This window comes from Conger conger, chromosome 6 (assembly GCF_963514075.1).
Source record: "Conger conger chromosome 6, fConCon1.1, whole genome shotgun sequence".
Taxonomy (NCBI): domain Eukaryota; kingdom Metazoa; phylum Chordata; class Actinopteri; order Anguilliformes; family Congridae; genus Conger; species Conger conger.
The window spans coordinates 8,250,198-8,276,620 of NC_083765.1; the positions used below are offsets into that span (position 1 = coordinate 8,250,198).

At 42.7% G+C, this 26,423-nt stretch overlaps 1 protein-coding gene across 9 annotated transcripts in view; it reads right to left on the minus strand.

Annotated features, from left to right (window-relative positions):
• Nucleotides 1-22,851, minus strand: part of usp53b (ubiquitin specific peptidase 53b) — a 51,010-nt gene extending 28,159 nt beyond the window's left edge. For 7 of the 9 annotated variants that reach the window (XM_061245119.1, XM_061245122.1, XM_061245121.1 and 4 more), the window contains exons 1-7: nucleotides 22,166-22,851; nucleotides 10,560-11,224; nucleotides 7,950-8,056; nucleotides 7,591-7,725; nucleotides 4,563-4,676; nucleotides 2,580-2,662; nucleotides 2,270-2,375 (exon numbers count right to left, since the gene is read on the minus strand). In XM_061245119.1, the coding sequence (XP_061101103.1) occupies nucleotides 2,270-2,375; nucleotides 2,580-2,662; nucleotides 4,563-4,676; nucleotides 7,591-7,725; nucleotides 7,950-8,056; nucleotides 10,560-10,698 (684 nt within the window). In that variant the 5' untranslated portion in view covers nucleotides 10,699-11,224; nucleotides 22,166-22,851. The remainder of the gene's footprint in view (nucleotides 1-2,269; nucleotides 2,376-2,579; nucleotides 2,663-4,562; nucleotides 4,677-7,590; nucleotides 7,726-7,949; nucleotides 8,057-10,559; nucleotides 11,225-22,165) is intronic. The other 2 variants (XM_061245126.1, XM_061245125.1) reach the window with 1 other exon arrangement.
• Between the last annotated feature and the right edge of the window lie 3,572 nt (nucleotides 22,852-26,423).

The window sequence follows — 26,423 nt, forward strand, 5'->3', positions numbered from 1 at the left end:
AGGCCCAAGAACCGAGCCCTGTGGGACTCCAGTTCGTAGGGGTTGAGGGTCGGAGAGTGCGCCCCTCCAAGTCACCTGGTAGGAGCGACCAGAGAGGTAGGAGGAAAACCAAGCGAGTGCAGAACCTGTGACACCCATCCCAGACAGCGATGAGAGCAGAATCTCATGGTTGACTGTATCGAAGGCGGCCGACAGGTCGAGGAAGATGAGGACAGAGGAGAGGGATTTTGCTTTAGCAGAGTGGAGTGCCTCAGTGACCGCGAGCAGGGCGGTTTCAGTGGAGTGGCCACTCTTGAAGCCAGACTGGTTGGGGTCATGGAGATTGTTGTGGAGAAGATAAGTGGACAGTTGGGAGCAGACCGCCCGTTCCAGGGTTTTAGCAAGAAAGGGAAGAAGAGAGACAGGCCGGTAGTTGTTCAGGGCAGAGGGATCGAGAGTAGGTTTTTTGAGGAGGGGAGTGACTCTGGCCCTCTTCAGGGAAGAGGGCATGGTGCCGGAAGAGAGGGAGGTGTTGATTAGAGAGGAGAGAAAAGGGAGAATGTCCTCAGATATAGATTGTAGGAGGGGAGAGGGGATGGGGTCAAGAGGGCAGGTGGTTGGGCGGTGGGAAGTAAGGAGTTTCAGCGTGTCGGCGTCAGAGAGGGGAGAAAAGGAGGTTAGGGAGTTGGGGAGGGTAGGAGGGTCAGCAGGGGTGGAGGGTTGGGAGAAGGAATTGCGAATAGCAGAAGGAATTGCGAATAGCAAATAGCAAAACCAGAAAATATAGTAAGTCAATCTCTTCATCATTTTTCTGTATTTTCATGATATATTTTGACGTAAAATCTTATTTCTTTTACATTTTTGCTAAATAAGACAAAAATATTGTCAATGGCCAAATACTGCTTTTCTTTGGATACTCTCCGGCTTGAACTCCTACTATGTTGAGCTGCACAAATGTACTCTGCACTCTATTCACACCCCTTTCAATGCCACTGTGGTATAACAGAAGGAAATAAAACCCCCGCCCCAAGTATTCCGTTTCTTTGACTGAACAAGTATGCCTGCTGATTACTGTGTAAACACTGGGATCTCATCTGCGTGAAACGCGATTGCTTTCCCTTTCCCGGGATGCACCGCGCGCGGCAGGGGTGCTGTGACGGACGCGGCGTCGGTGTCGTTGGCAGGTGCAGCACGTGAGGCGCTCTGGACAGCCAGAGGTGGAGCGCAGCTCCGTTGCCAATGGCGATGCCAGCGCGGCTCTATTTATATCCCGCCGTGAGATCGGCTGCTTCTCTTTACAGCCGCCCGAACACCGTGTCACAGCAGAGCTCTGCGGCAGAGCCTGGCACCGCGCGCTGCTGCAGAACTCATCTCTCTCTCTCACACACACACACACACACATGCACACACACACACACACACACACACACACACACACGCACATGCATGCACGCACACGCACACACACACACATGAATACACACGCACACTCACACACACACGCATGTGCACACACATGCATACACATGCACACATACACAAGCAGACACACACACGCACTCGCACACACATGCACACACACACTCACACACACTCACACACACACACACGCACATGCATGCACGCACACACACACACACACACGCACACACACACACACACACGCACACACACACACACACGCACACACACACACATACACACACATGAATACACACGCACACTCACACACACACGCATGTGCACACACATGCACACACACACACAGCCACACACATGCACACATACACAAGCAGACACACACACGCACTCGCACACACATGCACTCGCACACACACACACACACACACACACACACTTTTTGGGTTGTGCATCATTTAAATTTTCTCTCTATGTAATTGTCACTTTGTGTTTGGTTTTTTTTTTTTCTTTTTTTTTTTTTTGGAGTTTAATTCAAATATATTCACAAAAGTAAGGGCTAATCTACACCACACTTGCTTAATTTACATTACTGTAGGAAACAAGGAGAAGAAGACCACAAATGTGATTTTTGCTCTTGATGATGTCACATAAAGTAAAGAGTGGCGTGACTCAGGGAACACCTCTCTAAAAAGGCGGAGACAAGATAAACTCCCACAACTCCCCGCACGCGAGCACGCAGGCCGCATGACTCACGCCATCTGTTTACAAGCGTCGGGCTACCGAAGGGGGAAGTGGAGAAAAAAGGCTCACGACCAGGAGAACGGCGCCAGGGGCCGACAGAGAGGCGTGACGGCGGCGGGAGGCTTACCGGGCAGTTTCGGAGGTCCCCGATGGTGCTCGCTGCCTGGAGCAGCTCCGCAAACGTTTCGGACCTGTGCCTCTCGCTCTTCTCCAGCACACGGTCTGCCTGTTGGCTGGGTGATAGAGAGAGAGGACGGCGGCCATTACGGCTCTGATCAGAGACGGGCTGGGCCCTGCTTTGCTCTGTGGTGGAAGAGGCGGCCATTACGGCTCGGATCAGAGATGGGCCGGGCCCTGCTCTGCTATGTAGAGCAAGCGGCCATTACGGCTCTGATCGGAGACGGGCTGAGCCATGCTGTATGCAGAGCGGTGCTTACCAAAGGGCGGTGGTGGAGACATAATGCACTAACTGTGTGAAAGGCAGGGGATCAGAGGAAGCTCCACAGCTGCGGCACACACACTGAAATATAAACAGGACAAACACAGTCATTACATTTCATTTACATTCAGGCATGTAGCAGACACCTATTTTAACATGCAATCCAGTTTCCACATTTGGAAAGTTGGGAAACTGCATCAATTCAGGTCAAGCACTTTGCTCAAGGGTATGACAGCAATGTCCATTTTTTGAATAAAACCTGCAACCTCTGATGTACGAGCCGATTATCCCATGAGACTACGCTACACAGCGACCTCATCATAAGGCATTAGCAAGTCACCACCTTGAGAACCCAAACCATTAATAACCCAACACATGACCCAGTAACAGCCCAGCATGGGATCCATTAATAAGCAATATGTTTGAGAACATACAAACAGGGAGAAGTGTGTTTTCTTTCCCACGTGTAATAAGCTGAACATTTAGAAGTAGCTGCCTTTAAAGGGGTTATAATTATAATCACAGTTATAATTACCCTGAGTACTATCTATGAAATGTGTTCACACTGAAATGTGATGAATTCTCTAGATTTTAATACTTTTTTAGAGGCAGTTTGCCGTGATATAATGGACCTCTGTGGGCCTTATTTTCTGGTAATGAATCTGCAGAGTATTTACAATCAAGAAAAACTGAAGATTAACTTCTATTTCCAAATATAATGCCACAGTTACTCATTACATTACATTACAAAGTATTTAGCAGACGCTCTAATCCAGAGCGACGTACAAAAACAAGTGCAGATTGAACACAGGGACAAGTGTGATGAGGACCCTAGAGGACAGAAGGCTTGAAGAATATCAATTATCAATTATCAACTTACGAACTAGCATACCATGGTTGGCAGCTAAAATACCCCGAGTACAACAGTACAATATCTGAACTCATGAACATCAACAGAGCAATCCACATTTTAATCGAAAACTAAGTATTCCTTCTACTGTTGGAACTCAGCAACTGTGTCCACTGAAGCATACCAGTATTCAGGAGCCAAGTGTCAACTGTTTTAGCCAACTGCTGCACTTGGCTTGTGTATCAAAACATGTAAGTCTAAATGTTAGCCAGCTGTGAACTTCAGTTAGCAAAATTGTGCCAAGAAAATATAGGAACACCTTTAGCTTGCAATGTCGGCCAATGAAGATGACATGGATACATTGCCCAAGAATACTGGTGTGCTTGCTGTGTCCAGTTTTCTAGTTCCAACAGTAGAAAAAATAGTTCATAGTCGTGGTCTCTTATTGGGAATCATATTTGAGTCATACTTGTTTCTGGCATTTAGCCACAGAGCCAGAGCACTATTTATCTCTGAGTGATGAATTGAAGTTCTACTCATTGGTCTTCATATTTTCATACACCATTATGAATTTATTAATTTAAATTAACCCAAAAAAATGTTACACAATATTAAATCATCCCGCATTATGTAGTTAGTGTGTTGTACATTTCTGTTAGAATAGACATCTTGGGATAATTTTAAACATAGATGCCTCAGAGTCTAGTAAGTAATTGTTTCGGATTCAAATACTTTTCTATACTACTGAGCTTGAGTCTGGTGTATTGGAACCCAAAATACTCTCAAAAACTTCAAACCCCCCTTCTGGTCCTCTTGATTGGTTCAATTGCACCAGGCAATATCAATTGAGCACAGAAATGTATTTGAATATGAAACAATTATGTATTTGTGTAAGGTCTGCTTGGTATAAAAGACAGACCAGACTCAATAATCCAGCTCGTATAGAGCCACATACCTGCTCATATAGAGCCACATATCTGATCATATAGAGCCACATACCTGCTCATATAGAGCCACATACCTGCTCATATAGAGCCACATACCTGCTCATATAGAGCCACATATCTGATCATATAGAGCCACATACCTGCTCATATAGAGCCACATACCTGCTCATATAGAGCCACATACCTGTTCATATAGTGCCACAGCAAACTTCTGGTGGGTGATACAGGACCTGGAGGTGCAGACTTCTGCCTCGGCGTTGGACACAACATGAAGGTGAATGCGCTCCAGGATGTTCTCCTGTACCCCAAAGTAAGTCAAGAGTCAAAAACAACACACCGCAAACAAGGGCTTTAGTCTTGTAATGAGACATAAAATCTTTCCTCTCAATTATAATTCAAAATTTTCTTATCACATTGAAATAAGCCCAACTGTCTCACCTTTTTGTCTTAATTAGCAAATAAGTAATAGAAAAAAGGTTCTATGTCTAAATGTAAGACTAAAATACTTTTTGCAGTGCTATATCGTATAGTATCTTATCTTGCATGTTTTGCCTTAATAATCAATTAGACACATTAGAGAAATAGATTCATTTCTAAGCAGTCCTTTATCAGTTTCCCTGTGGTCAAACCAACATTGAGGTGTATAACAATCTGAGTGCAGTCCCTAACAGTCAGACATCAAGACTAAATGAGATGCCTGAAGGAAATTAGCATGCAAATTGAGCAAGCTCGGCACCAAGTCTGTTGTACATGTACTTTGTGTTTACTCTCAGCTTATCTGTGATGGTGAATCACAAAGAATGGCTTCTGTTTTAGCAGGGGAATTTTGAATTGGCACTCTAATAGGCACTGTGTAGGATCTGAACATGAAATATCGTAACACAGAAAGACATACTAAAAGTACTGAAGTAATGAGTAAACAGGATTGATGCGTGTTGGGGGGGAAAAACGGAACAAGAAAACCAACTCAATTTCGCTGAGACCTATGATATTAAATTGAATTCAGTTTACCGCAAAGCACTTTGTAGTTTGAAACAAGTAGGGGGTCTAAAACGAGTTGTATATTTCCCTGACAGCTGAGGAAAGTGTGTCTCACTGCGCGTGTGCTCCGTTGTATTTCCACCCAGCAAAATATGACTAGCATTATTCCGTTAGTCTCCTAGATGAAAGAGCTGAGATTTTCAGCATCCATTCCTGACAGCCACACAACACATTCGTATGAAACCTCCCGCAAATGCTCAACCCGTTGCAGGGATCTCACTGTCAGATCATCTGAACTAGCGGCTCGAGTGTCGATGGAATGCAGCGGTTGAAGCTTTCTTTGCATGGCTTTGTGTCACAGAAGGGAATAATATTTCTATGCAGCCAGATATTTTACATATTTTAAACATGACAAATATTTCTAGGCTGGATTTTGATCACTTCATGTTCACTTCATATTTAATTGATCGTTAATGACTTTTGGTCAGTACTGTACTTACTCAACAGAATACTTGTTGAGTTGCACACAGGATAAATGAAGATTGAGTGTATTGCATAAGAAATGACATTATCTGCCAACAGTGTTCTCCAGAACAATCCACATTGGGCATAATCTGTCCATTCCCTACCAATTATCATGCTTTTTAGCTGAAATCCAGTGAAGATTTATTCAGTAAGAATGAGTTAACCCCCAAAGGCCTGCTGACTTGTACAGGAAATGACTCTCTCTCTCTGTATGATGTGCTTTTAATTCCTCCATTATCTGTGCAGCAGATGTTAAAATGCTGAGTATAGTGCTTCCATGAGAAAAAAATAAATGATATATGCGTGTGTGCATGTGTATGGAAACAGTGTGTGCACGAGTGTGTGCGCGTGTATGTGTGAATATGTGCGCGTGTTTGTGTGTATGTGCGTGTCAATGTGTGTATGTGTGGGAAATGATTCTCCTGCTTTAATCGCTCCTGTTTATTAGCGTCTCACATTTTTATTTCAACGTGTGTGCATGTGTGTGCACGTGTTTGTGTTTTGTGTGTGTATGTGTGTGCACCTGTATGTGCGTGCATGTATGTGTGGAAAATGACTCCTGCTTTAATCCTTCCTGTTTATTAGCTTATCCCATTTACATTTTAATTATAACATGCTGATAGAAACACCAGAGCACTGCAGTACCATCAAGCACCTTGATATCAAAATACCATTAAGTGCTTATGGAACAAGCAGCATGAATGGAAATCAAAGAATCCTGTTCTTTGAATAATTTTTTTACGAGTAAGTATCACATTTAATAAACGTCAGCTTTATTATAGCCGTATGGCTGACCCAACGTTTTAAGCTGAAGTACTAAATCGACAAATCATGACTGAAGACACTTGTAGCGATAAGCAGTGTTTCAGTTAGGTAAATTTTTTATTATGACTATTTTGTTGTTTTCTGGTTTCAATATGGAATCTCTGTGCTAGCCACACCTCATTTCCCAGGTACCTATACCTGTACCTCTATAGCAAAGAATCCTAAATTGCTACGTGGCTTAGTATGGTGGGAGAAAACCATTTTAGACCGCATACAGGACTTTATTTGCGCATCTAATATGGACCTACATACTGAGCCCAGAGGGAATTGGGTTTTAAGGAATTAAAAATTATGTTGTCGGCTGTTGGGGGCCTATTTACCTGCGTGTAACTGTCGCACCTAGCCAATTGTACACATGCATACACACAAAGGCAATAAAGTTTCAGCTTCAATTTTAAAAGGATAAAGGATTGGGATAAATATCAAAAGGCAATAACATAATCTGGAAAACATTAGCCCAGTAAACAAGGGGTGCGTTTTAAAGGCACTGTCCGTTAAATAGTGTACGTCTGGTTATTTTCACAGTCACAGTGGTGTTATATAATGTGCTTCAGTCACGTTGGAACCCAACGGCAGCATTCCAGGGTGACACCCTCCCCCCCCCCCGACTGGACGACCTTGCCGATTGGACGATCACAGCACATCCTCTCCCTGACCCCTGCCCCCTGCCCCCCGCCTCCCTGTCCATAAGCCTGGTGGTCCGGGGGGCCGGCCCATCACTAAGGTCACCATGCTGATAGGGTGGAGTCCGGGGGGGGGGGGGGGGGGGGCTGAACGTGCAAAGCACTCGGGCACGTCATCCATCAGGCCCCGCCCCCCGGCCATCACTAAGGTCACCATGCTGATAAGGTGGGGGGAGGGGGGAGGTTCGGAGAACGTACGAAGCACTCGGCCGCGTCCTCCATCAGGCCCAGCTGGAAGCGCTGCTCGTCCTTGAAGGTCTCGGCCAGGGCGTGGCGCAGGCTGTCGGACGGCAGCGCCCTCTCCCGGCTGTGCTGGAACTGCGTGAAGATGCTCTGCGGGACACCGACGGCGGACACGTGAGGATCCGGCCCACAGCAGCGGAAACCCCCCGTCCCCCATCCCCCATCCCCCCACCCCCCCATCCCCATCCCCCATCCCCCATCCCCCATCCCCCCACCCCCCCATCCCCATCCCCCATCCCCCCCATCCCCCATCCCCCATCCCCCCCGTCCCCCATCCCCCATCCCCCATCAAATAAAGGTGGACGTGAGCGAACCTTCAAAGTGCAGAAGATGCAGGCGTCTCCCAGGCAGAAGTGGCCCGGAAGCTGCCGCAGACTCCGTCTGAAGATGTCCAGCTGCCAGAGCACCTGCAACAGGTACACTACATTACATTACATTACATTACATTACATTATTGGCATACTGGCAGACACACTTATCCAGAGCGACGTACAGTTGATTAGACTAAGCAGGAGACAATCTTCCCCTGAAGCAATGCAGGGTTCAGGGCCTTGCTCAAGGGCCCAACGGCTGTGTGGATCTTATTGTGGCTACACCGGGAATCGAACACACCGGCCTTGCGGGTCCCAGTCATGTACCTTAACCACTAATGCCTCTTTTCGACCGGGAGTTCCTGGGAATTTAACTCCCAGGAACAAGTACGCAATGAACAAAAGGTTCCTTCAGCCCGCATTTCCACCGGGGGCTAAAGTTTACGCAAATTTAGTCTGAAGAAAAAAAGTGAAAACGTTCCACGTTTTGCAATGCTTACGCCGGTCTGTCTGCTAGCGAGCTAAACTAATAGCAAGCTGTTGTTCTGATGCTACACTGGGTGTGGGTGTGAATCTAATGAAAACCCACCGCAGTCAAGCAGGAGTTGCAAATACTGATTTCAAAAGGAGACAGTCTCAGAATTGAAAAAATGTTGCATTTATTCACTTGTTATGGTTTCACATTGCACATAAGTAAAGCCACAGTCCAAATCGAAAACAACAGTCACACTACAATGTGTTGAGAAACACCATTAGACCTGTACGTGCATGTACATCGTTGCAAAACGCCGGTCTTTTAGCTATCGTTAAATAGCTATCGCTACATAATCGCTTGCTAGCGGGCAGACCGGCGTAAGCATTATGTGCTCGTACAGTAAATTGAGGAACTAAGGTGTTCTGATACAACAAACAAAACAAGCTCTGTAGCAGGCATTTAAAAATGCCGCCTGGAATACAATGCACGTAAACTCGCCCAATCAGAAATGACCTGCGCTGCTAGCCACACCCACGCTAGTTCCTGGCCATCAGAAAGCTCTACCTCCTGAGCAGGGGCTTTTTTAGGGCTGAATAACGGCCCCGGAACGATGAGATTTGCCAGGCACGTGGTATGAAAACGCGTCGACTTCCGGCGAAATACCTTAGTTCCGGGGTAAAGTTCCACTGGTGGAAATGCGCCATAAGCTACAGGGCACAAACAGCAGCCTCTCCCTCCTGCTTTTCTCCCCATTACCGCAGCGACACACTCACAGCACAGCCACAGACTTCAACGTGCTTTCAGCTGCCCTGAAAGTGACACCGAATTCAGCTGGGGTGGATTATTTCCCAGCGTGCAAAGGAATTTCCCCTGTGTGTGAAGTGAAACATCAAACAAACGAGGGCTATTTCATGTGCCTTCCGCACGGGGACGGAGACTGCGAGGCCCAGGGGAACGCTGCCTGACTCACTGGGCCGAGTAACAGGCCTAGCCTCCAGTGGGCCTGAGTAAACCGGGGAGGGGGAGGGGGGGCGTTCTGCTCAACTGAGCACCCCTAACCCTGAGCGCCTCGTCTCCAGCAACCGACGCTGCTGGTAGCCTCATATGCCACAGTGATGCAACACAAAGGTGCCTACTAGCAAGGAATCTGATGATGTACTGGCAAGACTGGGAAGACCCTAGGTTTTTTGGAACATTTGTTTTTTCTAAATTCTAATTCCGTGTTCTAGAAATCCATTGCTTTCAATCGCCAGCAGTGATTGTTACATCAGCATCACATATTATGGATTCCGTCCCATTGTGACCTCGGGTTCCGGAATAGGAAAGAGAAGTTACGTAACCCAGACCCAGGGTGGCCGCCCAGTATCAACTTGGGCCGGAGGCTGGCGTGTCCAATTCGCAGACCAGATGCTAACCCCAGGCTATGGCCAAAGATAAACTCTTGTACTTCACTGTAAAAAAATTATGCGAAATGTCACCACAAAAAAATATTCTGTTGCATCGTAAAAGGGTGAGTGGTCTGACACGGTGACCTTTGTGTTAGAGCAAGGTCAAACAAATATTTAAATGGAAGAAGGCTATGTTGAGCAGTGCCCAGTCTGACTAAACTGATCTAATCATTTTCTTGTTTGTTCTTGTTGATACGGAAATAGTTAGCGATACTACACCTCCCCCCCGATCACACATATACATATAGCGCCTATATCCAAAGTGCTGTACAATTGATGCTTCTCCTTCACCCATTCATACACACACTCACACACATTACATTACTACATTACATTATTGGCATTTGGAAGACGCTCTTATCCAGAGTTGATTAGACTAAGCAGGAGACAATCCTCCCCTGGAGCAATGCAGGGTTAAGGGCCTTGCTCAAGGGCCCAAAGGCTGTGCGGATCTTATTGTGGCTACACCGGGGATAGAACCACCGACCGAGTCATGTACCTTAACCACTACGCTACAGGCCGCCCTGGCAATTGGCTACTAGGAGGTGTCTCGCTCAGGGACACTTCAACACACCCAGGGTGGGATCGACCCGGCAACCCCCCAACCGCCAGACGACTGCTCTTACCACCTGAGTCAATGTCGGCCCTGTGGTTTGGCCAGGTGAACACGGGCGTCAGCGGTGGACTCACCTGTACGGCACTGTTGAGGAAGCAGCTGTTCTGGCCGGGCTCGTTCAGCAGGCCTTTGGTGAGAGCCAGTGACATCATGCTTCCTGGCTGGTAGGTCTTCCCCAGCCCGCCCCCTGGCCTCTTGAAGAGTTTGACCCATGCCATTGGGCAGGGGCGGAGCCTCGGGGGAGGGAGAGGGGGAGGCGGGGGGGGTCACTCAGCAAAGCGGGGTGGCGAAACCGTCATAGAGGCCCAACGACGCGGCGTCAGAAACATCGGGAGTGTCTCTCTCGCACGTGACCGCCCACGGGCCTTCGTCAGCCTCCGTGAGGTCCCTCCCTGCGCAATTCCGCCAATTCCCCCAGGACGTATCTCAGAAGGGCTGACCACGCAAAAAATGAAACTAAATCACCACTGACGTCTTTTACACCCAAACCGGGGCTCCGAGACAATCCAGGGGGTTAGAAGTGCAGTCGATGTTCCCGTATCCTGCATCGCGGTGGTTACTCTCCCCACCCGGTGTTTGGGGGGGTGTCCCTGCATCGTGGGGCACTGGGGCGTGGCCGCAGGCTGGCGGAGGCGTGGCTGGGCTTCATCGCTCCGGGTCCAGAGGGCTGAGGCCAGGATCAGCCTCAGGGACACTGTGCGGACACGGGTATGAGCATCGGACACCAGCGCGGCCAAATCTAAACGGACAAAAAAAAACCAGATCAGCTCAGGTCTCCTTGAACAGGAAACAGGAAGCAGTGCAACGATAGATAGTCCCTGTTGAAATGGGTAAGCAACACATATAGTTCCGTGTATATGTAGCACCTTAGCATTGCCGTGTGAGTGAATCTTTGAGCTGTTATGCGTGAATTTAACCCTCCCTCCTGTTGCACTAATAGGAGTCTGTACCGTGCAGAGTCCTGCTAAGTTACTGACCATTAAGAATCACTTTAAAACAAATGGGGAAAGCCATTCAGATACACAGCCAAAATGTAGAGACTAATACTAAACAATCTGCTAGTCTTACATTAATTACGCAATGAGGTGAAAATGCTTTGTCCACCCCCGAGACAGATCCTGTGCCTGTTTATTTCCCTGACTAGGACTCAGGCCTGCTGCAGGTTCAGGCCTAAGCATTGCGTCATGCTTACCTCCAAACCGCTGATTTGAAGGTTAAGCGAGATTGGGAACGACGCCAGGCTATAATATCAGCGCTCCAGTCACTCGCACTGGCTTCCCCGGGCCTCTCTTACGCCATCCCGCTCAAGACCTGCCGCAGTTCCGTGACTGACCGCAGTAGAACGCGCGGAGGGTTAATCCTCCCGTGGCGTGTGGCTGCCGTAAGACTGGCATGCCAGACCTCACCGGCGATTAAACCCTCCGCTTGACCAAGGCTGCTCTATTCCTGACAGGGTGACCAGACACCAACAGGCTCAGACGAACAATGTTTTTTTTTTTCCAGATTTACATTTTTGCTGCGATTCTAGAGGTGAAAAGTCCAGGTGTCAAAAAGTAAAAGTCCTGCCGTGTGTTTCTTCCACCCCTTCTTAACCCCTTCACTGATTTCACTAATTTGTTCTACCCTCTGGCTGATGAATTGTGCGAATTATCAAATTGGGGTGATTGGAAAAAATGCTGGGGAGGACTTTAACTTTCTGAACCTGGATTTTCCATCTGCGCAGGTTCTCAATCACACATCCCCAGAACAAAGCTCATGGCGAGTGACATAAATATCATCGTACATCATGTATTTGCGCTGGTCTGAAGCTGTTTTATTTTTAATAAAAGCGGTTTGGAGACCTACCCTCATTGCTGAACTCATCGACCCTTCCTGTTTCTGATTGTCTCTGATTGGGTTATCTAGCGGTGTGATCTGAACAGGAAGTCTTAAGGAAACTATAATCGGTAACCTATAAAAAGGAAAGTAAATCCCAACCCCACTTCTCAGCATCTCTGTTCCCATCTCTGTCTCTCTCACTCACACTCACACCAGTGTTATTTAAAAAAATGTTTAAATAAACAAATTAACAACAAAATCAATGGTTGGATGTAATAGCCCCCTTCCCTAGAATGATTCTTCCTAGCTAAGACTTCCAGAACCTCCGTGAACAAAAAGTTCCATAACGAACCTTGCCCTAGAACAACATGAAATTCTAGAATGCAATGATTGACTGTAAAATAATACAATAGGCTAAATCCACATAGCTGAAGCCCTCTCACTCGTGAACAGTTTAATCAGTGAATCAGAGTAGGGTCCGGCAGATGCAAGCCCTTAACGCAAGCCTCGTGCTCTCTTCGAAGCTCCCCTGTCATACGCTCGATGTAAGCATGGGAAAGGGCCACGTGCAACCTACCAGTATTCCACTGTGTGTAAGCTTCAGTAATGGCAGCTGTTGAATAGGCCAGACCTAAGAGCTCTTTGAGTGATCAGGTAAATGGGATATGTGACAGCTCAATAAATCTTTTGCAGTGTTGAGATTCACAAACTACATGGTCCAAGTGGCCCCTGTTTCACTCCCTCTGAAGCGGTGTGTGTTTATTTATGTATCTATACACTCATTTTATTGGTGGATGCCCTTGTACCGAGAACCTTGCATGCCTCAATAGGATATATGGGTGAGTGACAAAGTAAGGCATATAGTCTAGAAAAACATAAAATAGGTAAAAAAAATACAGTTTTTACTTTCATTCGAATGATATTCAGTTGATATCATATGATGATGTGATATCAGCCACAAATGTCACACAGAATAAAATATTCATTATTTTTTGTTTGTATTACCACCCGATAACAAGTAAATATTCAAGGTGAATATTTGGAAAATGTCTGAAAATGTGTCACTACATGACATCACTGTTGTTGTGTTCTCAACTCAATCAATTTAAATGATTTACTTAAATTAGTATTACTACAAAAATCTTATCCACAGATCTGTGACTGAAATTGTTACCTGGCAGGGCAAAGTGAAAGGCACTAAAAACCTGTATTTCAAAACATTTTATTAGACCTAACTGTAAAGAAATGACTACAGAAAACATATGTCAATTATGGATTTGGCCAGTTAAGAATAATAATACATGACATTTATTATGTGACTCATTTGAAATAACATCTGAAGGCGCTACAGGAAAAGAAATCAAGACATAAAATGTTATAGGAAATCTTTCCTATAAAAGTGTGTTTTCAGGCCTGAATTAAAAAAAAAACCTAATTTACAAAACACCTTTTCAATTATGTAATTGGTTCCCTAACCTTCCCTCCCTCTTTATGGTTGTGGCAGCAAGACATAAAAACAGTAAGCATGTGAGAGCGAGAGTCTTCGAAGACAGTATTAAAATTCTTTAACCATAATAAATAACTATGGCTTTATAAATAATGACTTACTGATTAACTTCACAATAATATACCTCTAAAATAACTATAGTATGATAAACTGTGCTTGTTACTTAACTGCTCCATTGGATAGCTAATACAACCATGTCATTATAAATAACAACCTACTGATTGGTCTGGGAATAATAGACCCCTATAGTATGATTTGCTGCAGGGTAAAATAATCTTATCATAGCTCAGATTTTCTTTTAAATTACCTGCACTTATTACTTCAGCTGCTCCATATTAATACCAAGCTATTTCATGCCTAATTTCCAATTGTCAAACGACCACGACTAGTAGTGAAAATTCAACAAGGGAATGAAAAAAAGGCCACATCATAGATTATTGAATTAATAAAACATCACTTCACAAGCAAACTCAACACGTGAATTAAAAAAAGACCATATGCAATTTGATTAAAGGATTAAAGCGGTGTTTATTTGATTTTTAAAAAAGATCCACCTTGTATTACATCACCGCCACATTTGTTATTTATCATGCCATTTATCACAGCGATTCGGACAGATGCGAGGACATTTTTAATTCCGGAAAACTGTGATTCCATATGCTATAAGACATGTTTTCTGATTAAAGGAAATATTTGCCTGGAGCCTGTCCCCTCTGCTGGCTCTAATATTAGATGGACTGTTTAACCGAGGGTGCCTCTAAAGGACATAAGCAGGGGAAAAAAACAGATGGTACACGCTAGTTAATTTGCAGCCACTGTCACTCATGTGTATTGAAATGTAACATTACAACTAAAGAAACACAGAGGAAACACAGAAACAGTCGCCTGCTACGTAAGCATCCAGTCTCAGTTCTCATTGCGATACCACACAATGCAAAATAAGTCATTCACACAGAATGGAATAGTATAATGCCTGTCTTGAGATCATTAGCAGTATTACACTTTGCCTTTGTCTAGTACTCAGAAATCAAAGGATAACCGTGAACTCATTTTAAAAGCAATCATTCTGCCTTGGAGTGTTAATTTTGCTTTTGTGCCGCTGGCTTAGTCAGAGGACACTGTGGGACTCGCTGGGGAGATGTAATAAGCATGACACCAAAAAGCTTATTTATCCTGACAAGTGGACATCCAGCTCAGTGTCCAGTGGTACGTTTCTCTATCGGCTTGACACAAGTTTATCAATGTGTGTGAAACTGGGGGGATACAGCACATTGCTTATACAGTCTTTGCACACAATGTTACAAACAAATGTAATGGTAATTAGATGGAAAAAGTATACAAATGAAAAGCAGGAACCAGGGAAGTTTCCAGATGACAGCTACAAAATGGTGCTCTGCATTTGTGAAACTGGTTGATTACAGATTGATGAACTACAGCTTGTGTTCCTGGGGTTAGAGTTGTTCACTGTGAGGCAGTGTGTTCCTGGGGTTAGAGTTGTTCACTGTGAGGCAGGGCTGGGTTAGGCCATCAGCATCACAAGGTGAACAGACATTGAATATGAGTTGGCTACCTGCATTCTATTGAGTCCAGAAATCAAAACACCAAAATCACACATTAACAAGGAAACGGCAACAGGAATGCTTCACAGCAGAAAAGGCATACAAAAGGCCAAAACCAAAAGTCACAGCAGCACAAAACACCCCCACCTCTGTCCATCCAGCTAGTCCCAACGCTCTTATTATTAGGAAACAGACCACAGCTACAGTGATTACATTTGATCACAGCTGTGGCCATATCTGTATGTAGGGATGGTGCTGCCCCCTGGTGGACAGCAGCTCAATATTCCTATCCTGGTGCCACAATACATACGCACCATTCAATCAAAGCAGTATCTCACACAATGATTCAAACAAAATAAAAATCAGCCTGTGAAAGTGTCATATTTACCCTCCTCTGCCACAGAGATGAACTTCCACGGGCAAGAAAAATCCAGATAAAACATTATTAAAGGTCTGTTATTTCACAACGCATTTTAAAGCATCATTTCTTCAGTCAGGTCAGCAGAATGATAAATTACACGCGGTGCTGTGACAGTCAAAACCAGTGACCAGCACGCAGTTTCACTGTCCATAAAAAGTAGAGAATGGCTTTATAGACTGTGAAGAGACCATGTAAAACTATATGTGGCTCGCTGCAGAACATGAGATTCATGGCTCTTATGAAACATTCTGTTTCACTCGCACACAAGCGCGTTCAAACCAGACCTTTCGTCCCGAAGCTGACATTTTCAGGTTTTGGTTTGTACCAACATATATTAAGTATATATTTATGTATAAGTTCTGTCATTTCTGCATGGTAAAGCCAAAATATACTGTATATACACCAGATCTGAATCGTTGGATCATGAATCTAAAATTGCACAGTGCAGATGGCAAATCATGAAAAATATGTCTGTATGTCTGCCCAGGGCCTAATATTTAAAATATTTTGGATAGGATTTCAGGATTAAATGTGAAAATTGGATATTTCAAAACTAAATCCTGATCCTAAAATTCTGGCTAAGGATTTTGTAATCCAATCCTACGTAAAATCTAGATCAAATTGGCATAGTTTTGACACTGAAAATCTGGATACTCTTGATCCCACTGACGGGGTGGATTCAGGAAGGATTCAAGGTTGATGTCAGGGCATGTGGGACACATGGATCATCTTTCATAAATTGTTTTTGCACATTAATAGGAACACAACCCCTTCCAAAGCAAATATTCTCAAGAAGAACCCCACAAAACAAGCCATAAAAATGTGTAAATTCTTTTTTCTTTTTCTAAGTTTAAGTGTTTGGAATTATTTTTATTACGTGGCAAGATAATTATCAAGCAAAACATTATTGATTGAGGGCAATGAAATTAGGCTAATGTTGCAAATAAAATATTTATTTTATTTTGTGTTGGGAACAAAAAGATAAAACATTGAATAGAAACATTGGCCTTTTTCTTGTTCCTGTGCAAACTTTTTGTCTTGTTCGATATATAAAATCATGTTTTGATACATTTTACACCAATCTGATTCTATAGCAGAGGAAAGCAACGTAGGGACTGCATCTTCTCATGGGCAAACTGCCTCCACGAGGCTTAGTCCCCACAGAGCAAAGTGACAGAGCATCTCCATCAACTCTGTTGCTTTTCCCAGGGGGCCATCTGGGCTAAATTCTGAAATTGACTGACTTTGGCCTGTGTTCACTCACATCTGCTTGTCTTGATGAAACGCTGCATTATTTTGACCAACAGACAGAGACATATCGAAAGACTGCAAATCTAGATTCTGTAATCCGGATTTCAAATTTTTCTATTTTAAAATTTAAAATCCGGAGAATTCTAGATTAGATACATTTTCTTTAAATACTGGGCCTGGAGTAAAAAAAAACAAAAAACAAAATCTCAGAAAGTATTTTACTCATACAGTCCCCTCCAAAATTATTCAAACAGCAAGGTAAATTCCTTTGTTTTTGCTATAAACTGAAGACAATTGAGTTTGAGGTAAAAGAAATTGGACATGTGATGACAGGTCAGAATTTCATCTTTTATTTCCTGGTATTTTTATCAAAACATCTGACTGACAGGTGTTTCTTATTTCCCAGATCTAATCTCCTGTTAGATTGATTGGTTAAACAATGGATAGTTGTTGAATGTCTACTCTTGGTTTTAGCCTTGGGTTTTGCCTGTGAAGACCGCATTTGTGTTAGAAAAGATAAACCAACGTAAAGACCAGAGAGCTGTCTTTGGGAGAAAAGCATGCCATTGTGAAGCCTAGAAAAGAGGGGATAGCATTGGGGATAGCTTGCACAACAACTTGGAATATCCTGAAAGAAAAGAAAGAAACCATTTGCGTACTGACCTATTCGATACAGATATCGAATAGGTCGACCACAGAAAACAACGGCAGTTGATAACAGAAACATGGTGAGAGCTGTGAAGAAAAGCCCCAAAACATCAGGCTGTGGCATCACACACAATCTCCTCAGGGCAGGGGTGACGATATCTCAATCAAGCATTCAAAGAAGACTTAGAGGGCAGCAGTATCAAGGCTATACCACAAGATGCAAACCACTTATCAGTAGTCAGGAAGGCAAAGAAGTAGAGAGATGAGCCGCAAAGGTTTTATGGACTGATGACACCAAGATTAACCTCTACCAAAGTGATGGGAAGGTCAAAGTGTGGAGAAAGAAGGGATCTGCTCATGATCCAAAACATACAAGCTCATCTGTGAAACAGTGGAGGAAGTGTCATGGCTTAGGCTAGTATGGCTGCTTCAGGAGTGGATTCACTAATCTTTATTGATGATGTAACTCATGATGGTAGCAGCAGGATGAATTCAGAAATCACTAAAACATTTAGTCTGCCAACACAGAGAAATTTGTCCAAACTAATTGGGAGTAACTTGATCCAAAACACACTGCCAACACAACAAAGCACTTCATTATGGAGAAAAAGTGAAAAGTTTTAGACTGTCCAAGTCAATCACCAGACCATGAGCATGCATTGCACTTCCTGAAGTGAAGAGAACCCCCTTGCCCTGGGCAAACAAAAACTGAAAGAGGCTGCAGTAAAAGCCTGGAAAGCATCAGAAAATAAGAAAGCAACAGTTTGGTGATGTCAATGGGTCACAGGTTTGATGCAGTTATTGCAAGCAAGGGATATGCAACGAAATATTAAATGTTATTTACTTTCATATCCTTAAATACTCTCTGCCCCAATACTTTTGCTCACCTAAAAATTGGGTCTGATACCAAAGGTGCTTTGTTTTAAGTAGTGTAACACATCGAGGTATAAATACCAGGAAAAAAAATCTGAAATTCTGAACTCTTCTCTCGTATTCCTCTTCTTATCTCAGCCCCAAATATATTCAGTGTATAGCAAACGCAAAGCTGTCTTTTGGAGGGGACTACATATATTTAGACTGATATTCTTATTTTCATTCCTTTTTGCTAAATAAAACATACACAAACAAAGAATTGCCATCGAGGTGAGCCAGTTTGACTCATTTCAAGATTTGCCAATGGGAGAAGAAGATTTCACTTTAACTAACAGTAATTTAGAACAAGCTAATATTTTTGGACTTCACAGAAAAAAAATAAGATTTTAGGTTTCATTACAATTCAAAAACACGATAAGACAGATATTTTTGCCGTGTACAGAGGAACGAAATGGCATTTGAAAAGCGGTGCAGGCCGGTTTGAGTTACCACTTGTCCAAGGAAATAAATTTAATTAAACACTGACACATCCTGGCTGGCTGCGTTCAACTCCAGCCAAGCGGTCCAACGTCTGTGTACATGCAGCAAAATTGTGCAGTGTTAAATCAACTCCAACAGACACAGTAATTCAGCTCAGAGTGGATGGGAGTCCCGGCTGAATCGAACGCAGTCCATCAGGGTAAGATGCACTCTATCCGATTTGATTCATCGCGGAACACGTCGCCGTTCATCACTTTCATGAACGGCGACTTTTTTTTAAAATTAAAGTGAGGACATCCAGGGCCAACTGTGAATTTGCCACACTGTACAAATCCTCCCGCGGAGGTTCTGCGACTCACAACAGAAACTGCGGCTGGACAGATTATCATACCACGTCTCAACCGCTCCCTGACATATCTGCTCAGGCTGCTTGATAACAGAGGTGATGTAACCAAGAGTGGAATTCAATCCTCAATCCTGCTTTTGGAAAGTTACTTATGTGGTAAGCAATCCTATATTTAGTATGATTATCATCTGTATGATAACAATATTAATTAGAATAATAATAATGATTATTATTATTATTATTATTATTATTAAATAATAATAATAAACCAAATTTGTATTATTATTATTATTATTATTATTATTATTATTATTATTATTATCCGGTATTATTATTATCCTGTATTATTATTATTATTATCATTGTACAGAACTCAAACTACATTTCCAAACATGAACAGCGGACACAATTAAAAGCCAATTAATATAAAAGCAACAGTTACAAGTATAGTGCATTCTCTGGCTTGTAGGGTACGAGGAGCTCACCGATGTTGTATAAGCCATGAAGAGCCCTGTAACTGATCATTAACATCAAAAATCAATTATAAATGTTGCTCACAGCCAGTGCAGGGAGGCAAAGACTTAGCTTAGTTCCCGTTAAAAACCTGGCTGCTGGGGGTTGGCTGGGTGGCTGGCCCTGTTTAGGTTGTTGGCCTCATCTAGTGCATGGATACACTCTATGGTCTGGTATTGAATACATATGTCACTTGGTTTCAGTCACTTGAATAACAGTGTCTCATGTGACCCCACTACTAGCCCAACAGGCACCAGCAAGTCTGCTTGTTACGCTGCACTTACTCCAGATCAGGTCCGTGTGGGCCTTACTGGAGAACTGCACTGTCATAAGAAGGATGTACACAAATGCACTGACCGTTGCAGCATCAGCGTGATTAAGCATTCCAAACTGGGGGGGAAGGGGGTGGGGGGAATACAAATTTTAAAAAAAGTCCTAGCTGTTGAATTTTGGACAGAGCTGGCACCTGAGGGGAAAACAGGGGATTCTTTACAATGAAGAGCTTCACATTAGTCTAGTCTGGAACAGATCAATGCATTACGACAAAGAGAGAGCTGGGGAGTTGAGCATAACACCCCTTAGAAATATATCTCTCAAATTCAAAATGTAGGTAAAAAATAAAATAAAGTTTTTCGTTACTTTGATATGTGTATTACAGTAGAGAGAGAGTTAGGACCCAGAAAGAGAGCTACTTTGGTTTTATCTGAGTTGTGGAAAGTTCCCAGAAATCCAACTATTAATATCATGAAGACACTCAAGAAGGGTAGCTATTTAACTTGAGTCACCAGGTTTCCTAATTTGTGGAGTGTACCAGCTGTTTAGCAGTGAAAAGGGATATTGTGTTGATGAATAGCATGGACAAGGGGTAGGACATAAATTAAGAATACATTCAAAATAGGAACTTAAGGGTGTACCGCAATAGTGTCTGTTGTCATTTAGCACTCTTGATGAGGTTTGGAGCAATGTGGGTATGTATGGTGCTCTTACAAAAGACTAATCTATTTGAACAGATGAACAATAAAGGCATGTCCCTGTATTGCTCGACTACAGCTCAGCATACAGGAGCAACCAAATACTCGTATTCGTCACTGTGATTAATAGCAATTATAATAAACGTAATTTATAGAGCATGTTTCGGACACAGCGCCATTGCAATTCAAAGTAAAAACAGTGAAGTAAAAAAGGAAAACAAAAACAGCAGAATATATATATATAAAATACTTATATATATATATATATATATATATATATATATATATATATATAGTATAATATGTATAAAGTATAATACGATTATACTTTAATATAATTAACTACGCACTCATCTTGTTGAACTGTTCAGCAATAGTGCATCGTATATTACGAAATGCTACATTCATAAATGGTGGCATGCTTGTGTACACGCGCAAAAGAAATGAACAATCGGAACAAATGCAGTTGAAGAATCTTCTCTTAAGATACTTGTCGCATTAGCGTATTTTCGTCAAGTTTTAATGGCATGTACACAGTATATAGACTAATTTGTGCGTTACTATTGAAAAAAAAAAAAGAACGCCTATCAAGCTTCACACTAACGGTAAACTTCATATTCACTGTAAGTAAATATTTAATATTTAAACAAGTAGGCCTATTTTAAACATGCCTAAGTAATTATGTAATATTTAAATAACTCAATATTTATTACATTTGGTTGTTTTCGCAATTTTGAGAATCGTGTGTGAATTCATTTATGCACGTTATGTAAAATACATGCATAGCCACGACAAGTAGCCTGCCATTGAAATAATCATGTTTTCACATCTACAGCATGATATTCAGAGACCTCTGCGTCATTCGACACGTTCAAAGGAACATATGTATCTTTACAGTAAATAATATTTCACAATATTGCCGCCAAGTCAGTTCGTCAACTGCACCAGTTGTACTTTCTGCTTATAAATGGAATGACATGCTTGGTTAGTATTCCGTTATTTATGCAAGGGACTAATGCGTCTTATCCAGCGAGCAAAACTGACAACACGAGAAAATAACAAAAACATGCTGTAGCCTAGACCGCCAGCTCGTGTCATGACATAGGCGGCATCAGCAAGACCTCGTTTCCCTTTACACGCACAATAAATCGTGTACTTCCAACAGCAAGCTGAAAACGACGTAGCCTACCTGTTATGCAGGTAAAACCCCGGCAACACACTTATACAGAAGAAATGGCAAATGGCGAATGAAAAAGTTAATAAACCAGACACCCGATGGATAACAAAACTCACCTTATCAAAGCGCGAGTAATTGGTAGCCCAGATGTGTTTCAGCTACGTCCGAGTCTTGGTTCATGTGAATAGGATCTATTGGATATTTTTCTTTTGTATTTCTTTTTATTTTTTATTTTTATCCACGAACACGGGAGTTCGAAAGAAGTGGTTACATGTCGAAGGAAAGTCTAGCTGAACATCTTGGGATCTGATGAAGAGAAGCGTGATTTAAAAGTAAGACAATCCAGTCGTTCTCGCTGTTGCGTTCTCCATCACAATTTCCAGTTTACACAGTGGCACGGTCCCTTGCAGTTTTTTCACCTTTTGGCTTGCTTATATTTGTTATGCTTCTTAATGAGCGGCGGCAGTGAGCCGTCGACTCTCCACCTGAGCGTCAGTCCAAGATTAGTGATGTTTGGAGAGCTGCGAGGTGAAACGCCGCCCCTAGTGTACGGTCTTTACTGTCGTAGCAATCTCAGCAAACGCTCCCCCGCCGCGCTGTCACACTGTCACAGGGTGAAGGGAGTTCTGTAGCTCTGTAGACTCGTAGTTAATATTTCATATTTCGCACAGGTAGCGCATTCCGTTGTTTCCACGGACAATACAGTTGCCCCGGTTTTAGTTGGAAAACTTTGAATGTTATGAAGATAACGTATTCCTGACCGCGCGCCATATTTAGCTTTATAAAATTATGTTCTGTTCTTACGTTCACTTTAAATTCCGGAACGAGTGCAAACGATGAATCAAAGCCACCTTACAAAAAGTGTATGATGCAAGAGTAACACGTGCGCTTTTGAAACACCATCTGCCCAATCCGTAATACTCCCTAAAGGAAAAAAAAGGGGCTTTTTCTACGAACATTGACTTCCATGTACTACAGTCTCGTATCTAAATATAATTAAAGAAACGGGAAAAATTTTGTAATGTACATTTATCTTTATCACTTATATTTCTATAAGATCAAACACGCGTTGTTAACGCCAGCGCCACTGCCTCATCTGCATAAACCATGTTTACCCAGAGCACATTTTTTCTTATTCTTATTAGATCGATGTATTATGCATAATTCAGAGTATATTTATCCACGTCTACCTTCAAGAGGCTACTCAGATCTGTTTGTAGACTAGATATCTCATATATGTACGCGTAAGTTTCAAAGTTCACATTTAAGAGGATGTCGCCTCTGGAGGTCAACCTGACTTTGAAGTAATCTTTCTCATTTGATTGACAGAATGAAAGATCTATCGTTTTACTGTATTTAAAATCAAGCTAGCCCCCAGGGCCACTACAGAATCGGGATGAATGCAGCATATGCTCTGCTGATGGAGATACTGGATAATTGCCTTTGCTTGCAGTGTGCAGCCCAAGTTCTCAGTATGAAAGAGAATCAATCATAGTCACACATGATAATGCGTTGATTCGGTTAACCCTGTCATCACCAAGTTTTACTGCAGATTAAAAGTGTGATCTTCCTTCCATGATGGTAAACACATATTTTCTCATAAATTGGCTAGAGTCAATCCATGTTGCTTGTAATCTGAGATATACGTTTATCATTCAATTACCACTTAATTAGCCCCCTAAGAAGATTGACAGCTCTTGTTTATGTTCAGTCAGACATCACGTTCTGGAGTCAGTGTAGCCTATAAAACAATGTAGCACACCACTTACCCCGCTTGCAGTGACACCTGAAGGACAACTGTGGAAATTCGACCTGGCAGGCCTGATGGTCACATGTTAAAGATGAACTCTTGGCCTACGTTTTATCACAAGGGGTGCCATCCCATCCATCCATCCATCCATTATCTTAACCCGCTTATCCTGAACAGGGTCGCAGGGGGGCTGGAGCCTATCCCAGCATACATTAGGCGAAAGGCAGGAATACACCCTGGACAGGTCGCCAGTCCATCGCAGGGGGTGCCATCCCAATACAAAAAGAAAAAAAAATATATATATATATATATCCTCCTTTCCTCCACTTATTTGCCCAGGGATGGGCAAAAATACATAAAAATGTATTTTGACACAAAATGTATCTAATAAATTACAACAATCCTGCAAATACAAAAACTGGATCTAAATAAAATACAAGTCATGTACCTTAGCCACTTCTCTAGAGGCAGCCCCAACAATAGGCAGCTTTTTCACATGGTAGTTACATGTGCATATGTTTGTATGTTTTACCATTACAGAAACAGCTCCGTTCCCAGCTCTGCCAGTGTGAGCAATGGCTCAGGTGTTTCCTTTGATTTAGACTTTGTTTTCCCCTGTGGCGATTGCATTTAGAGTCAGCAGACATACGCCATCATGAAAGAAACCACCGGTGGAAATTGAACACTGTACAGGTTGACCAAGGAAGACAACTGCCAGTCATGACTGATGAGTCCTAAGAGCTGTGGAAAAAAACCCCCAAACAACAGTCAGGGATATATCCAGCAGTCTGCATTAGTGCATGGGTGGAAATGAAAAGCCACCATCTGCAAAAGACTTCAACAGCAGAGCAGAGGCAACACTGCAAGGTGCTAACCTCTCATCAGCAACAAGAATCAAAAGGCCAGTTACAATTAATATGATCCAAGCCAGAAGGTCTGGAATGAAGTTATCATGGATAGATTAGACCAAAATAAACCTTTACCAAAACAACAGACAGCCAATGGTGTGGGCCCATGGTCCAAAGAACTGGCTTCATGTATGGAATATGGAGGAGTTACATGCCATGGCCTGGGCATGCTTCTGGAACAGGCTTGTCCTTATCGATGATGTAATGGAGGATGGCAGTAGCAGGATGGCAGGCACCTCGTCCTGCAGAAAGACAATGCGCAAACCCCAAACACACTGCCAACACAACCAAAGCATTCATCGGTGGGAAAAAGTTGGGGGAGAAGGGGAGACCAAAACCGAAAGAACCAAAAACAGTAAAGGCCAGAAAAAGGCATTTTCAAAGACGACGCCAAATGATCGGTGGTGTCGATGGGTTGTAGACTTCTTGCAGTCATTGCACTTAAGGGCTATGCTACCAAATATTAGACTTTATTGCTTTGATTTGCTTTTAAGTTCATCTACCGACTTACTTTTTCACAGCAGAAAATTGGGGACTCCAATAATATGAGGTGTTTCTTTAAAAAGGTAAAACATATATGCATGTAAATAGTGTCTGACATTCATATTTTGATCTCAAATGCAAATTCCTTAAGTATATAGCTAAAATAAAATCACTCTACTGTTTCCATGATTTAGCAGGGCACTGTATTTGATCTATTCTGAAACCATAGTATATGGTAGTCAGGTAGCGTATGGCAAAACAGTAATAAGGGACATAAAATTGTTTAAACTAGTATTAAATGTCCAGTGTGAACACTACAGCAATGCATTAGTTTTGCAATAAATTAGATAAAGGGAGAACCACCAGAGTTGCACTTTACCCAACTCCTTCTGACTGCTTGGCTTGCTTATAACATATCAACTAAACAGAACAGCACAATGAACATGAAATTAACCATGTCCAAGAAAATCAGTAAGACTGTACAAGCTATCCTGGTTATAATTATCTAACGTTAGTTAGTTAGTTAGTTAGTTAGTTAGTTAGTTAGTTAGTTAGTTAGACATGATCAGTTTGAGGTAACAGATTAGCAAATTTGTTAAAAACATTTTCTAACTTAGTTTTGGATAGCAAATTTAGTCACTGCTGATTTTGGTGCTGACACAAGTATTGAAGCAAACCAAGCAAATTAGTGTCAGTGTAATATTGAGTGACAGCTGTAGTGTTGGTTACTCAGGTAGATGATGCCAACAATCAAAATATACCGCTCAAAGGAAACATCTTGCCACTAAAACATCTGTCCTCATTGTAATGTTACCTAGCTAGCCAGTTAGGTATCTTCTCTCTAAGGTGAAATCGAGTAACCTTTTGCTAACTTCTTTAAAATGTTTGCTAATTTCGCTAGCTGGCTAGTTATCCATTGTGTTTTACAACAAGCTGATTTAACTAGATAGATTTTGTGACAGGTTTAAAAAAACAGCTGATGGGTTGTTTAACCATTAAAAATGTTGAAGCAGTGCTCCATGTAATGCCAGTCTCTGGCCCGGGCCATTGGAGAGGGGTTATAGTGGGGCATGAGTTCCTGGTTATACCTGATTAAAGACCTGTTTATACCTAGCCCAGCACAATGGAAAGGGCCCAGGAACCCTGGAGTTAGGTTCAAGCACAAGGTCTGGCGCACAATGGAAAGAGAGCGAGTTACTGTTAGAGTATTTTGATTTTGATACAAATGACATG